A 14,758-nucleotide genomic window follows, 5' to 3' on the forward strand; every position below is an offset into this window, starting at 1 on the left:
TTGGTCAAGTTGTTTCCATTAAAAAGTACTGATTTTAAAAACTAATAACTTAAAACTGCCACACACAAAAAAACGAAATGGTCCACAAAACATTTTCCTTTCCTTCTGAAGGTTTTACGATACATTGTTGTCATTAACCAGTCTTTTACTATTAAACTTAAAAGGCCAGTTGAGACAAACAGTTCTGAGACTGTTCTTCCACCACTGATTAAGACTGGGGTGACAGGAATTAGGGATATTCATTTAGCCTTCTGAGATTTCTGGGCAGACTTGGTGACCTTGCCAGCTCCAGCAGCCTTCTTGTCCACGGCTTTGATGACACCAACAGCAACTGTCTGTCTCATATCACGAACAGCAAAACGACCTGTTGAAACAAGTTTGTATTACTATTAACACTTTACTCACATAAGCTTATTTTCCTTTTTGCTAAAACTTTTATAGCATTTAAAAACCATCCTTACCCAGAGGAGGATAGTCAGAGAAGCTCTCAACACACATGGGCTTGCCAGGAACCATGTCAACAATGGCAGCATCACCAGATTTCAAGAATTTAGGGCCATCTTCCAGCTTTTTACCAGAACGGCGATCAATCTTTTCCTTCAGCTCAGCAAATTTGCAAGCAATGTGAGCTGTGTGACAATCCAGTACAGGGGCATAGCCAGCACTGATTTGGCCTGGATGGTTCAGGATAATCACCTTGGGAAAAGATTTGCATTCCGTGAATTTCATCAACTTTAGGCTTGCCAGCAACCTGGTAACATGTTACTTGTTTTAAACTGTTACCTGAGCAGTGAAGCCAGCTGCTTCCATTGGTGGGTCATTTTTGCTGTCACCAGCAACATTGCCACGTCGAACATCTTTGACAGACACGTTCTTGACATTGAAACCCACGTTGTCCCCGGGAAGAGCTTCACTCAGAGCTTCATGGTGCATTTCAACCGACTTGACTTCAGTTGTCACATTGACTGGTGCAAAGGTGACCACCATACCAGGTTTGAGCACACCAGTCTCCACTCGGCCAACAGGAACAGTGCCAATACCTAAAAAATGTTTTCATACTATTGTGAACATGTGAACAATTTCTTTTATTTGCCCAAAAATAATTTATAGTGAGAGAACACGTGAGCACACATATAAAAATAAGTATGCAGAACCTCCAACTTACCACCAATTTTGTACACATCCTGGAGGGGCAGACGCAAGGGCTTGTCAGTTGGACGAGTTGGTGGCAGGATACAATCCAGAGCTTCGAGCAGCGTAGTTCCACTGGCATTGCCATCTTTACGGGTGACTTTCCATCCCTTAAACCATGGCATCTAAAACACATGATTTCCAATTAGTGTTACCATCAGGTTGCAACTGTCTGAGCTTTTTAACAACTCTTGAAAGTCACTTACATTAGCACTTGGCTCCAACATGTTGTCACCATTCCAACCAGAAATTGGCACAAATGCTACTGTGTCGGGATTGTAGCCAATTTTCTTAATGTAGGTGCTGACTTCTTTAACAATTTCCTCATATCTCTTCTGACTGTAGGGTGGCTCAGTAGAATCCATTTTGTTAACACCAACAATTAGTTGTTTCACACCCAGTGTGTAAGCCAGAAGGGCATGCTCACGGGTCTGCCCGTTCTTGGAGATACCAGCCTCAAATTCACCAACACCAGCAGCAACAATCAGGACAGCACAGTCAGCCTTTGGAAGAAAAGAACAGCCTGTTAAATGAAAGCTCTTAAAAGACAAAACCCACTTTTCCCATGTGTAACTGTTTTTAATTACTAATTTCACAAACCTGAGATGTGCCTGTAATCATGTTCTTGATAAAGTCTCTGTGTCCTGGGGCATCGATGATAGTCACATAATACTTGCTGGTCTCAAATTTCCACAGGGAGATATCAATGGTGATACCACGCTCACGTTCAGCTTTTAGTTTATCCAAGACCCAGGCATATTTGAAGGAGCCTTTTCCCATCTGTATGGATTCATAGTTACTTGGGTTACTAAAACATGGTCAAATTCCAGCTTCAAATTGCCTACCCTCTTATTTGGCAGCAACAGATTCCACTTTACAACTGCTAGCCCTAGGCAGCTTTACACTGAGCAATGTGATTTCAGTGATGATTAAAAGCCCAGTTCTAATGTAAAATTTTCCTTATTAACATCCAAATCCAGACAACTCTCACTAGTTACTGGGATATTATCACCACTTAGCTGCTTTTATTGGCAAACGGTAATTTAGTTCAAATACTTTTCATCTTTAGTACTCTACATACCTCAGCAGCCTCCTTCTCGAATTTCTCGATGGTTCTTTTGTCGATCCCACCACATTTGTAGATCAGATGGCCAGTAGTGGTGGACTTGCCGGAATCTACGTGTCCAATGACAACGATGTTGATGTGAGTCTTCTCCTTTCCCATTTTGGCTTTGATTTAGCGGTGGTTTTCACGACACCTAAAATGGAAGGGGGAAAAACTTTGAACCGCAGTCCATAAGGCTTGAGGATAGGCCACGACAGAAACGCAAAGGGCAAATTCCAAGGAGAATTACATCCACTGCCAAGCAGGCCTAGTCTCCACCCACCAAATGTGGAAACTCCATCGCTTTAATTCCCTTCCCCCAACCTAAAAGCCTTACTCCGAAGGCCGAGGAGTAATCGAGGTGCCGGGAACGGCACCCGGTACCCCGTGGGTCACAGGAAGCGGCAGCGAGGGCAAGGCCCTCTTCCTTTGTGTGGGTGACTCACCCGCCCGCTCTCCCGGCCGCCGCGTCCTCCATTTTGAGCTCCCTGCAGCAGGGCCGGGAAGCGGCCATCTTTCCGCGCACGCAACTGGTGCCTAGCGGGCCGGCCTCGCCGCCAGGGCTGGGGCGGCACACGGCGGGAGGCTGGACCCCACTGCCGCCCCGCCGGGACCCGACTCTCGTCTCCCCACCCTCCCGCCTGGAGCCGCGGCTCGGGGGCAGGGCTGGCCCGACATGTGCGCTGGCCCGGCGCCGCCCTCCGCGACTCGCGGGGCTCCGCTTTCCAGAGAGCCCGACGAAGAGCGCGAGGAGCCCGCCCAACGCCGACCAGGCTACTTCGGCCGAGGGCAAACTCGCAGCTGTCCATTTAGAAAATTCGAGTGACCCAAGACGCTGAAGGTGAGCAGGCAGGCACGAGGCTCTGAGCGCTCCACACGCGGCGGCCGAGGCGCCCAAGCCAGGCCTCAACTCAAGCACGAGGCTGAAAGGCTCCTTGAGAAAGCGCAAGGCCTCGCACGTCCCCACCTCCGTACAACCCCAAATTCGAGGTCAGGAACCTCATTCCCCGCCGAGCGGCACGGGAGGACAGGGAAGGCACGCGAAAGGCCCAGGCCCACTAAAGGAGGCCAGGCCTGCGGAAGCCACGCCCGACACTCACCTGTGTTCTGGCGGCAAACCCGTTGCGAAAAAGAACGTTCAGGGCGACTACGGCACTTATATACGGTTCTCCCCCACCCTCGGGGAAAAGGGCGGAGTCAGCACACGACACCACTTTCCCAGTTTACCCCGCGCCACTTCCACCAGGCACCGGTTCAATCGTCGTCCCCTCCCCCTCACATCTCGGGGACCGTGGGTGATGTGCGCTAAGCCCGCCGAAGGGGAGTGGTGCCTCACGCATGCTCCGTCGACGCAGACGAGGACAAGCGGGAGCGGTGGAGGGCGGGGACGAAACGAGCCTTCGGTTTTAGGTTAGTGGGAGTTTCACGACGGTCCCTGGGATTCCCCAAGGCAGAGGCGAGTCCTCCTTTTGTATGAATTACTCTCAGCTTCAGCCGGGGCGGGGCGGCGAAGACGCGGCCAGGAGGGGGCGTCCAGAATTCCTCCCTATGGCTTAACCGCAAAGGTGGTACCGAGACTGGGGTGTCCCTTCACCCCGCTATCCACCTCCAGTCCCCTGCCTGGCGTTCCTCCTGGTACGGGACGGAGCACTGCATACTGAGCGGGCTGCAGCCTAGTCCTGGCTGGCTCCTCCCCGCACTGCCATCCGTGCCCCTCCCGTCTGGAGAGGAGTCCGTCGCCTGGGGTCCCTGAGAAGCCTGGGGCGAAGGTCCCTGGCTGGGGGGGCGCCTTTACGGGCAGGTCGTCAGCGAGGACTGAGTTCGGTGGCTGTGAAAACGACGGATCTGCTTCTTGGTCCGACCCCTGGCTCGTTCCGGGCACAACCAGCTGCTTTTAACGAAACCTGCACACGTCACTCCCCTGTGATACTCCAGATGTCCAGTTTTTCACCGAAGAATAGAATTACATCTTACACTTTACTTCTAATTCTAGCCTTTTTATGGTACATGGACCCTGAATATGTGTGTCTACCCTCGTAATATATTTTGTTAAGTGTACGGTCATTTGATAGCAAGCATGCAAAACCTAAAAGGAATCTCGAATTCAGTTTTTCCACATGATCTCATGTGAGGAGTAAGGTCTAAGGCATCAGCAAGCTTATCCACCCAGTTCCCTATCTCCAGCACTTGCTGTGAAATCAACACTGCTTCTCAAAAAAACGACCTATCGTATTTAGACGCCTTCATTTTCTGTCGTCCTATTTATTATAACTCCATTTTAGCAAAAATCTTGGGCGAGATTTTATGAAATTCGGACTCCAGATGGCTATCTGGGTGGGCCTTGGGAAATGTTCTGAGGAAAGAACATTCATTTTTCATAAGCCAATTACTGGATCTTTACGCTTTTTCCAGGTGTTGAACACCACTGCCTAGCTTCTTGAAGTAATTATTAACATTTATTTGAGAACATACTATTTGTCCAGTGCTAAGGGAAGCACTACTGAGTATATGAGAGGAACCCACAATCACCTTGAAAAGACCACTACTAACACACAAATCAACTGGGATGCAGTAAAAGGCAGATTTTATGGTGTTTACTTGCTTTTTATTTCACTGTAGAATGTAGTTGTTCTAATGCTAGCTTTCAGTACTTTTCACGATTGAAACATTTTCCTTTTTTAAGTGAAAAAAGTCTTCTGTTTTGTTATGTATATACACAAGTCTATCTTTTTGTTTTACCCATTGTTGGTAAAGTAAAACTTCCTAAAAATGAGATTTGTCTTTTCGTTGGATTTTTAACCTTGTTTTTATATTTGATATAGTTTTAATGAAAAAAGTCTAGGTCAAATAGTTCCTCTAGAAATACATATACTTAATCTTTTTTTATTCACAAAGCATTTCCTATAGTTCTAAGTTCTCTCCTTTTACAAATATTTCCCCATCAAATTTTCCTGTGCCCTTAATCAATTACACACATGTAGAATAAAATTATCTTGGATCTTACTTCCTGCGTGTAGTAGGAAAAAGATGTAAAAACTAACAATGAAAATCAATCACTAGCAGCAGGACTATGCAAATAAATCTGTTCTCTTGTTTTTGTCCTGAAAATATTCTTTAGTAACTACACTCCTTGGAACTAGATTCCCACAATCAGTTATATTAGTATATTACAGTAATATTAACTGTACATTGTTATTTCAAATTAATGTTAGGATGCCACACTTATATTCTATACCTTCTTTTTAAAAATAATTATTTAATTTTATTCATTCATTTTTTTAATTTGACCAGAGTGAGACAGAGAGAGAGGGAGCAAGCAAGCAAGCCACCAGGTTTGGGACTTGAACCATGGTTGGCCATGTGAGAGTGTCTAGCACCTTAACCACCACACCACTTGTTGGTCCCCTTTCCGTGCTTTCTCTCTCTCTCTCTCTCTCTCTCTTTTTTTTTTTTTTTTTTTGAGGGGTTTTTGTTATAATGCATTTTTTTTTTTTTTTTGAGAGGTTTTTGCTATAGGGCATGTGCACTCGCCAGAAAGACAGAGAGAGAGAGAGAGTCAGAAAGTGAGAAATCATCCCCAAGGGAGGATGGCCATGCTGCAATCCCTTCTCCTCCATTCTCCTCTTGAGATCTTGGGCATGCATGCACAGGCGCCAGGTGTGAGTTTAAGCCACTGGGTCTGGGACTTGAACCGCAGTCAACTACGTGAGAGTCCAGCAACATAGCCAATTACATAAACCGCTGGTCCCTCCATGCCTTCTTAACAGTCATGTCTCATATGGTTTACATTTTCTATATTGATAATACTAATGCACATATTTAACAGGAATGAGTTTTTGAGAAGGTAACGAAATGCTTATTTAGTGACATAAAGCAAGAAAGCAAAGGTTAGACTTAAAAAAAAAAGAGCATTTTACAGATATACAATGAATCCAGAATCATAGCTAATAAGAAAGAGATGAAAATTTAAAGTGGATATTGGTAAAAGGGAAAAGTATCAAAAGGTAATTTCAGATTAGTAAAAGTGAAAAAAGTCACCTCTGAAGTTTGTACAATTCTCTAAAATGTGACATTGGAAGCTTAAGTACCTTTATATGATCTTAAAATTGCAATCATTGGAAATATGTATACTTTCAGTTAATTTGTTTGAAAAATGGACTTACTATAAGTTAAGCAATTTTTATAAAGATGTGTGTATGTATTTGGCACCATATTGGAATTAAGAGGTGACTGCAAGCTTTTCCACAGGAGTTCATAGAAACTACACCTCCTGACTCAAATCCGACATAAGCCTTTTCCTAGTACCCCAATCTTAATGGTTTGCATGGTGAAAGAAATCCAGCATTCTAAATAAAGTAGTGAAATGGTCAAAAGGCGATCTTGAAACTAAATTTCACACCCAGAAAAGAAAAATAAAACGAAAAAAAGAGTCCAACTTATCCTCGAACAGGCAAATTTTCCCCAAGTCCCCGTGACTGCAAATAAGTTTGTATACTCTTTAAAATACCTACAGAGAATTCTTTTTTAAACATCATCTAAGGAACAGTAGAAGTACACCTGAGTCCTTGCTCCCTAAGTTACCTACTTCGCACCATGGTCAGAGTGCTTATAATGTTGCGATAATGGCCGAGACTTCCTTTGGGGAAGAGATCTCCATTCTCGGGCTTCAGAACCTATACTCAGGGCCCACCGGAGCCGTGTTACTGTGCGTTACTGTGCGTTAGGGTAGTCGCTGGCTGCAGGCCCTTCCTCCGGGCGGAGTTCAAACTTCAGCTCGCCGGCAAGGCCGGGGGTGGCGGCGCAGGAACGCGGGTTCGGGGGAAGTCCCGCCTGGCTCATAGCACACCCGGCCGGCCAAGAAGAGAGGCAGGGCGGCCCCGGTGCTCTACGGTCGGGGCGGCGAGGCGAGCGCTGGGCGGTCCTTCTCCTGCGCTTGCTCTCCCGGCTGCGCAGTTTCTCCAGCCCTCGGACACCCGTGGGCGGGCGGGGTCCACCGCGGACCGCCGGGCGCTGGACCTGCAGGTTCCGATCTCGCAAGCGCGAGGTCACTGGGGCCCGCCCCCCGACACGCCCCCAACTTGAAGTCACTTTCTTAGGTTCTCAGACTGCGGGAAGGCGACCCCAGGAGAGGCAAGAAAACCTTTGGTGGCTCTGCGTGAGAGCCAGCTTCTCACTGTGATCTGGCCTCTAAAAGACTGAAGCGGTTATTATTAAGTCCTTTTCCCCAGACTTTATGTTTTGAACACAAACCTAATACATTTCCCCCCTATGACTTTACAGCAGATACAGTATGCTTTCTACTAACTTAAATGTGGTAACAATAACATTGTTAAGACTTGTAAATATGTTTAGGGGTCTAACCTAAGGTCATGTTTTGTTTAAGGTGTTCCTTAAACTTACTCATGCAACTTAGAGTGGCAAACTTCAAATACATTGTAAGTAAACACTAGTGTACCTCCTTTTAGGTAGAAAAATACAAAGAATTCAGTTAATCATGTAATACACGGGTAAACATTTTATATATATATATACAATTATGTATATATATAATTGTGATTCACCAAGCGTTTTTCACTATTGGCTAATCACTCCTGTTGGGCCTAATTTAAAGCCACTTTTGCTGTGGCTTGCCAGATTTTTATCTTGTTTATGCCAATTATACATTTTTTTAACAGATGATAATTTATTAAAATAGTTGACTTAGGCATCTGTAATGGTGACTTCAACCTCAACCTCTGGTTCGATACTGATGGAAATTATCTATTTAACAATCTCAGAAGGACAGTGCAAATCAAAGAATCGCTTGTGGATTCTCATCTGGAACCGATCCCAAGTCTTAGAACCTTCGCCACAAGGTGTTTTTCTTGTAGTGATTCTCAAAGTATTGGTAGGCATCTGAACTGGTCCTCTCACCTTGAGATTCTTTTCCTCTGCACCTCTGATTAAGTCAGAACACACTTTCTCCAGGGACTTTGCGGCTGGTTAAAGTCATTCTAATTCGGTGAACGGCCACTTCTGGCTCCACCAGTGTTTTTCCAGTATTTTTAAAAGCCATGGCTATAGAGGGGCTTCCTGACCGACTTGTTCTTCGGGGAAAGCGAACAGCGGTGAGTCAGGAGCAGAGGGGACTGCCGGAGCTCCACGCCATGTGAGTCTGCTTCTTTCGCAAAGAGCCAATTTTACATTATTGTTAAAGAGTGTGTTAGAATATGATTAGGCCAATGAATTATTTAGACTGTGAATCCAAATGAAATGGCACTTCGGTATTGCAGTTTCTAATGAAATCCTACCACCCACCTTTTATAGGTGGAGAAGCTATAGGCAACAGATACTTTATGCATAGTGAGCAATACAGACATGCAGGTATTTCAAAAAGTTTGTGGAAAATGCCATTAAAATACAAATTTTTACGATTTCTTTTATTTTTGGAGCGGTTTTTGCTACAGGGTGTGTGCGCTCGCCAGAAAGAGAGAGACAGAGAGACAGAAAGCAAGAAATCACCCCCTGGCAGGATGGCCACACCACAATCCCTTCTCCTCCATTCTCCTCTTGAGATCTTAGGCATGCATGCACATGCGCCTGGTGTGAATTTAAGCCACCAGGTTTGGGACTCGAACTGCGGTCGACTACATAGGAGTCTAGCAACATAGCCATTACACCAACTGCTGGTCCCAATAAAATAATTCTTAAAGAAATAAAAGAAAGAAAGAAAAACCTCATGCCGGGCCCGTGTGCATGCATGCACAAAATCCCGGGAGGAGAATGCAGAAGAGATTGCAGTGTGACTGTACACCTTGGGGATGATTTCTCACTTTTTGTCTCTCTCTCTCTCTGGGAAGTGCATGCACCTTATAGCAAAAAATGAGTCTATCTCTCAAAAAAAAATATTTCTACTACTCCTTTTGTGATTAAAAATCCAGTACCTGCCATTTATGCCAATTATACATTTTTTTAACAGATGATAATTTATTAAAATAGTTGACTTAGGCATCTGTAATGGTGACTTCAACCTCAACCTCTGGTTCGATACTGATGGAAATTATCTATTTAACAATCTCAGAAGGACAGTGCAAATCAAAGAATCGCTTGTGGATTCTCATCTGGAACCGATCCCAAGTCTTAGAACCTTCGCCACAAGGTGTTTTTCTTGTAGTGATTCTCAAAGTATTGGTAGGCATCTGAACTGGTCCTCTCACCTTGAGATTCTTTTCCTCTGCACCTCTGATTAAGTCAGAACACACTTTCTCCAGGGACTTTGCGGCTGGTTAAAGTCATTCTAATTCGGTGAATGGCCACTTCTGGCTCCACCAGTGTTTTTCCAGTATTTTTAAAAGCCATGGCTATAGAGGGGCTTCCTGACCGACTTGTTCTTCGGGGAAAGCGAACAGCGGTGAGTCAGGAGCAGAGGGGACTGCCGGAGCTCCACGCCATGTGAGTCTGCTTCTTTCGCAAAGAGCCAATTTTACATTATTGTTAAAGAGTGTGTTAGAATATGATTAGGCCAATGAATTATTTAGACTGTGAATCCAAATGAAATGGCACTTCGGTATTGCAGTTTCTAATGAAATCCTACCACCCACCTTTTATAGGTGGAGAAGCTATAGGCAACAGATACTTTATGCATAGTGAGCAATACAGACATGCAGGTATTTCAAAAAGTTTGTGGAAAATGCCATTAAAATACAAATTTTTACGATTTCTTTTATTTTTGGAGCGGTTTTTGCTACAGGGTGTGTGCGCTCGCCAGAAAGAGAGAGACAGAGAGACAGAAAGCAAGAAATCACCCCCTGGCAGGATGGCCACACCACAATCCCTTCTCCTCCATTCTCCTCTTGAGATCTTAGGCATGCATGCACATGCGCCTGGTGTGAATTTAAGCCACCAGGTTTGGGACTCGAACTGCGGTCGACTACATAGGAGTCTAGCAACATAGCCATTACACCAACTGCTGGTCCCAATAAAATAATTCTTAAAGAAATAAAAGAAGGAAAGAAAAACCTCATGCCGGGCCCGTTTGCATGCATGCACAAAATCCCGGGAGGAGAATGCAGAAGAGATTGCAGTGTGACTGTACACCTTGGGGATGATTTCTCACTTTTTGTCTCTCTCTCTCTCTGGGAAGTGCATGCACCTTATAGCAAAAAATGAGTCTATCTCTCAAAAAAAAATATTTCTACTACTCCTTTTGTGATTAAAAATCCAGTACCTGCCATGCCAAGATGAATGTCTCCTCCCCTTTATTTTTGCCATAGGGTGTGTGCACTCATGGAGAGACAGGGACAGAGAGCCGCTAAGTGAGAAATCACTGGGTGCCAGCCTAGATCCTAGGCAGGCGTGTGCCCAGCATACTCAGGGAGGTCTCTGAACTTGAACCTGGAACTTCCTCGTGTGCGTCAGCCTCACAGAGCATAGCATTCTACCGCTGTGCCACTATCTGCCCCCCATATAGTTCCTTTATTAGTGCAATTTTGAATACATCTCCCATGAGCTCATTATCGCACCATAAAAATAGTTTCACATCTATTTCACAGAACTGACTGTAAGGATTAAAGGAGATAATGTACTTGAAGATGCAAACCATTTTTATACATGTCGGAGCTCCTTATAATTAGAAAATTATCATCGGCTCTTGCTTTCTTTTTAAAATTTGCTCTAGGGAACATGCTCACACCATAGAGAAACAGAAAGAGAAAGAGAAGGAAAGTGAGAAAGCACTCCACCCCTGCCCCAGGGGGGATAGCCACACCACGGTTCCTTCTCCTTTCTTCTCTCTGGATTTTGGGCATGCACACACACGTACCTGGTGTATTTCTCAAACTGCTGAGTCTGAGACTTCAAACTGCGCAGTCAGCCTTGAAGGATTCAACTGCCTTCTCCCCGCCTCTAGCTCTTTCAAAAAGCAAGGGAAATCTATCTGTTCAGAATATAGAGAAGCTTAGTGCACTAAATGTCAACATTTGTTCTAATAATGAGTGCTTTGGTCTTTACTTTAAAAAAAAAAAGAGAGAGAGAGAGAGAGAAAGATGAAAAGTGAGAAAGCACCCTCCAGTGGGAATGGCCATGCCAGAATCCTGTCTCCATTTTTCTCTTGGGATATTGGGCATGCATGCACACACACTTGGCATGTTTTTTAAGCTGTCAGATCTGGGATTTGAGCCATGCAATCGGTCATGTGGAATCTGGCCACCTTAACCATCATGCCTCCAGCTGGTTCCCTCTATTTGGTCTATTTCATTTAAGCATTAGATCTATAGGTTCACGAATACATCTGTCACTGTGTGCGTTTTGTAAATGGCAGGGACTTCCAAATTATTGCACTCAGTACATACTGGTAATTGTGCAGAACTTGAGCATTCAATCTCTATTCAAATGCCTCATAGACATTTGCTGAGTATGCGATATGTGCCCGGCACTTATCCAGGCACTGGGGAGACCAAAGCAATCCCCACTGGACAGCATATGCAGTTAGGTCTCTGGAGAAGTAAACGCGGGTAAACAGATGACTCCGTGGGAACATGAGTGCTAGAACCAGGTAACTCTAGAGTCTTCTTTTCGGAAACCATTACAGACTGTATACTTTTTGAAGAATAGATTTCTATGCTCTTAGAAGGACATCAGAAAATGAACAAGTCCCAGGATCTAATTTGGGCCACTAAGAAGGATATTTCATCAGTTTGAAAAGAGCCTCTCTCAGAGCAAGATGAATTCTGCTAAATTTGAAGCAAGAACGAACATCAAATTTATGGTGAAGCTTGGGTGGAAGAATGGTGAAATCATTGATCCTTTACGAAACGTTTATGGGGACAGTGCCCCAAAGAAATCAGCAGTTTACAAATGGGTAACTTGTTTTAAGAAGGGGTGAGATGATGTTGAAGATGATGTCCGCAGAGGTAGACCATCCACATCAATTTGTGAGGAAAAAATTAATCTTGTTCGTGCCCTAATTGAAGAGGACCAACGATTAACAGCAGAAACAATAGCCAACACCATAGACATCTCAACTGGTTCAGCGTACACAATTCTGACAGAAAAATTAAAGTTGAGAAAATTTTCTGCTCCATGGGTGCCAAAACTGTTATGTCCAGGTCAACTACAGCCAAAAGAAGAGCCTTTAATGGAAATTTTAAACAAGTGGGATCAAGATCCTGGAGCATTTCTTTGAAGAATTGTAATGGGAGATAACACATGGCCTTGGCACTGTGATCTTGAAGACAAAGCACAATCAAAGCAATGGCTACCAAGAAGTGGAAGTGGTCCACTGAAAGCAAAAGCAGACATGTCAAGAGCAAAGATCATGGCAAGTTGTTTGGGACACTTAAAACATTTTGCTTGTTGATTTTCTAGAGGGCCAAGGGACAATAACATCTTATTATGAGAGTGTTTTGAGAAAGTTAGCCAAAGCTTTAGAAGAAAACATTTAGGAAAGCTTCACCAGAGTCCTTCTTCATCACAATGATGTTCTTGTTCATTCTTCTCATTAAAGAAGGGCAATTTTCTAGTTTTAGTGAAAAATTATGAGGCATCTACCTTGCTTTGGTTCCTCTGGCTTCTTTTTGTTTCCTAATCTTTAAAAATTTTTAAAGGGCATCCATTTTTTTCTTCAGTTACTAATATAAAAAAAACTGCTTTGACATAATTAAATTTCCAAGACCTTAAGTTCTTTAGGAATGGACTAAACAGCTGGTATCAATCCTTATGAAAGTATCTTGAACTTGATGAAGCTTATGATGAAAAATCAAATTTATATGTTTTATTTTTTTACCTTTTTAAAATCTTTTATTATTATTTTTTTATTGCTAAGGGGGCATGTGTGCTCACCAAAGAGAGAATCTTCCATGGGGTGTGGTCATGCTGTAATCTTTTATCCTCCATTTCTTTATTAGCATTTTGGGCATGTATGCACACATGCCTGGAGTGTTTTGGGGGTTTGAACTGCAGTTGGTCATGTGGTGTCTGGCTTTCTATGCACAACACTTAACTGTTGTACTATAGGATTGGCCCTTTTATTTTTATCTTTTAATGTTATCTTTCCACAAACTTTCTGAAATCTTGTATTTTGAAAACATTTTCTCATGGGTTTTGGCTTGCCATTTTATTTAATTACAAATATCTCTGGAGAATAAATGTTTTTAATTTTGATGGCATATAATTTGATAAGTTTCTCCTATAGTTCATGTTTTTATTGGCATTGTATTTGAGAAATCTTTGCCAAAGCCAGGAAAATTGAGATTTTTCTCTTGTGTTTTCTGCTGGCAATTTTATAATTTAAGCTCTTTCATTAAGGTCTGTGTTCCATTTTGAGTTAATTTTTGTATGTGTGGGAGACAGGAAGAGGTTCACTTTTTTCATTTCTCTCTTTAATTGCTCTAGTACCATTTCTTGAAAATATTATCCTATTCCAATGAATTGCTTTTGCACCTTTGTGACTCAGTTGACCATATATGTGTGGTGTGATTCTGGACTATTTTGTTGCATTGATCTGTTCATCTATATATGCCATTAATGAATTATCTTGGTTATTGTAACTTTATAATACATTTTAAAATCAGGTATTATAAATCCTCTTCTTTTTCTGAATTGTTTTGCCTATGTTAAGTCTTTTGTATTTCTGTGTAAATTATAAAACCAGCTTGTGTATTTCAAAAGAAAAGGCCTGGACTTTGTTTAGAATTGAATCTATAGATCAGGTGGGGAAGAACTGACTTCTTGACAATATTAAGTCTTCCAATTCATGATGCAGTGTATCTCTCCTTTAAGTCTCTTTAATTTCTTTCAAAACATTACCTTTTAGTTTATTGATACAGGATTTATACATTTTCCCCCTCAAATGAATCCCTAGGTGTTTCATATTTTTGATACTATTACAAATGGTATTTAATATCAACATATGGTTATTCATTGCTAGTATGTAGAAATACAGTTAAATTTTGTATGTTACTATTGTATCCTGCAACCTTGTTAAACTCACTAGTTTTAGTAGCTTTTTGTAAGTTCGTAGAATTTACTACATAGACAATCATGTCATTTGCAAATAAAGAATTTTACTAATTTTTTCCAAAAAAAAAAAAAAAGAACATCGGGGCTCTGGAGACAGACCAGCCTAGGTCCAAGTTCCACATCCACCATGTACAGAATTTGTGGCTCTGAGAAAGTTATTTGGCCTCTTTAAGCTTTGGTTCCATTGTCTATAAAAAAAAAAAAAAAAGGATAATATATACCCTATTAGACTGCTATGAATATTAGATAAGAAGAATGTCTCAAGTGCTGAGCATGATTTAGGCACAAGCTAGAACAATGATTGGTAGGGAGATTTTGTTTGTTTTAACCACTGTGTTCATTGCATAGAGCTTTAAGAGCAGGGCAGGTCTGAGGTTGGACTATCTCCACTCAAACTCCTGTTGGCTCTACCACAACTGGCGGTGGGATGTTTGGTAAATGATTTAATCTCTCTAAGATAGCCGT

The 14,758-nt window shown here is 42.8% G+C and overlaps 2 protein-coding genes across 2 annotated transcripts in view; one reads left to right on the forward strand and one right to left on the reverse strand.

The window, feature by feature from the left end:
* Window positions 1–205: 205 nt before the first annotated feature.
* EEF1A1 (eukaryotic translation elongation factor 1 alpha 1) lies at window positions 206–3,542 on the reverse strand. Its single transcript, XM_006168318.3, has 8 exons — window positions 3,397–3,542; window positions 2,273–2,450; window positions 1,792–1,971; window positions 1,398–1,694; window positions 1,166–1,316; window positions 784–1,040; window positions 462–696; window positions 206–364 (listed from the first exon to the last, which is right to left on the reverse strand). Exons 2-8 carry the CDS (start codon window positions 2,414–2,416, stop codon window positions 240–242), a joined length of 1,389 nt encoding a protein of 462 aa, XP_006168380.1. The 5' UTR covers window positions 2,417–2,450; window positions 3,397–3,542; the 3' UTR covers window positions 206–239.
* Window positions 2,997–14,758, forward strand: part of LOC102474830 (lactosylceramide 4-alpha-galactosyltransferase) — a 69,961-nt gene continuing 58,199 nt past the window's right edge. The window contains exon 1 of the transcript XR_003547879.1: window positions 2,997–3,137. The gene's annotated coding sequence lies outside the window, so the exon portion shown is untranslated. The remainder of the gene's footprint in view (window positions 3,138–14,758) is intronic.

The sequence above is a fragment of the Tupaia chinensis genome, unplaced genomic scaffold (genome assembly GCF_000334495.1).
Source record: "Tupaia chinensis unplaced genomic scaffold, TupChi_1.0 Scaffold145685_1, whole genome shotgun sequence".
NCBI classification, from domain to species: domain Eukaryota; kingdom Metazoa; phylum Chordata; class Mammalia; order Scandentia; family Tupaiidae; genus Tupaia; species Tupaia belangeri.

What these genes read in the sequence shown, in the direction of transcription:
- EEF1A1 (XM_006168318.3), bottom strand. Translation starts at nt 2,416, where the DNA reads ATGGGAAAGGAGAAGACTCACATCAACATCGTTGTCATTGGACACGTA. An exon ending in TGATTACAGGCACATCTCAG is followed by an intron (nt 1,695 to 1,791) that starts GTTTGTGAAATT and finishes TTTCTTCCAAAG; the next exon opens with GCTGACTGTGCTGTCCTGAT. An exon ending in GGATGTGTACAAAATTGGTG is followed by an intron (nt 1,041 to 1,165) that starts GTAAGTTGGAGG and finishes AACATTTTTTAG; the next exon opens with GTATTGGCACTGTTCCTGTT.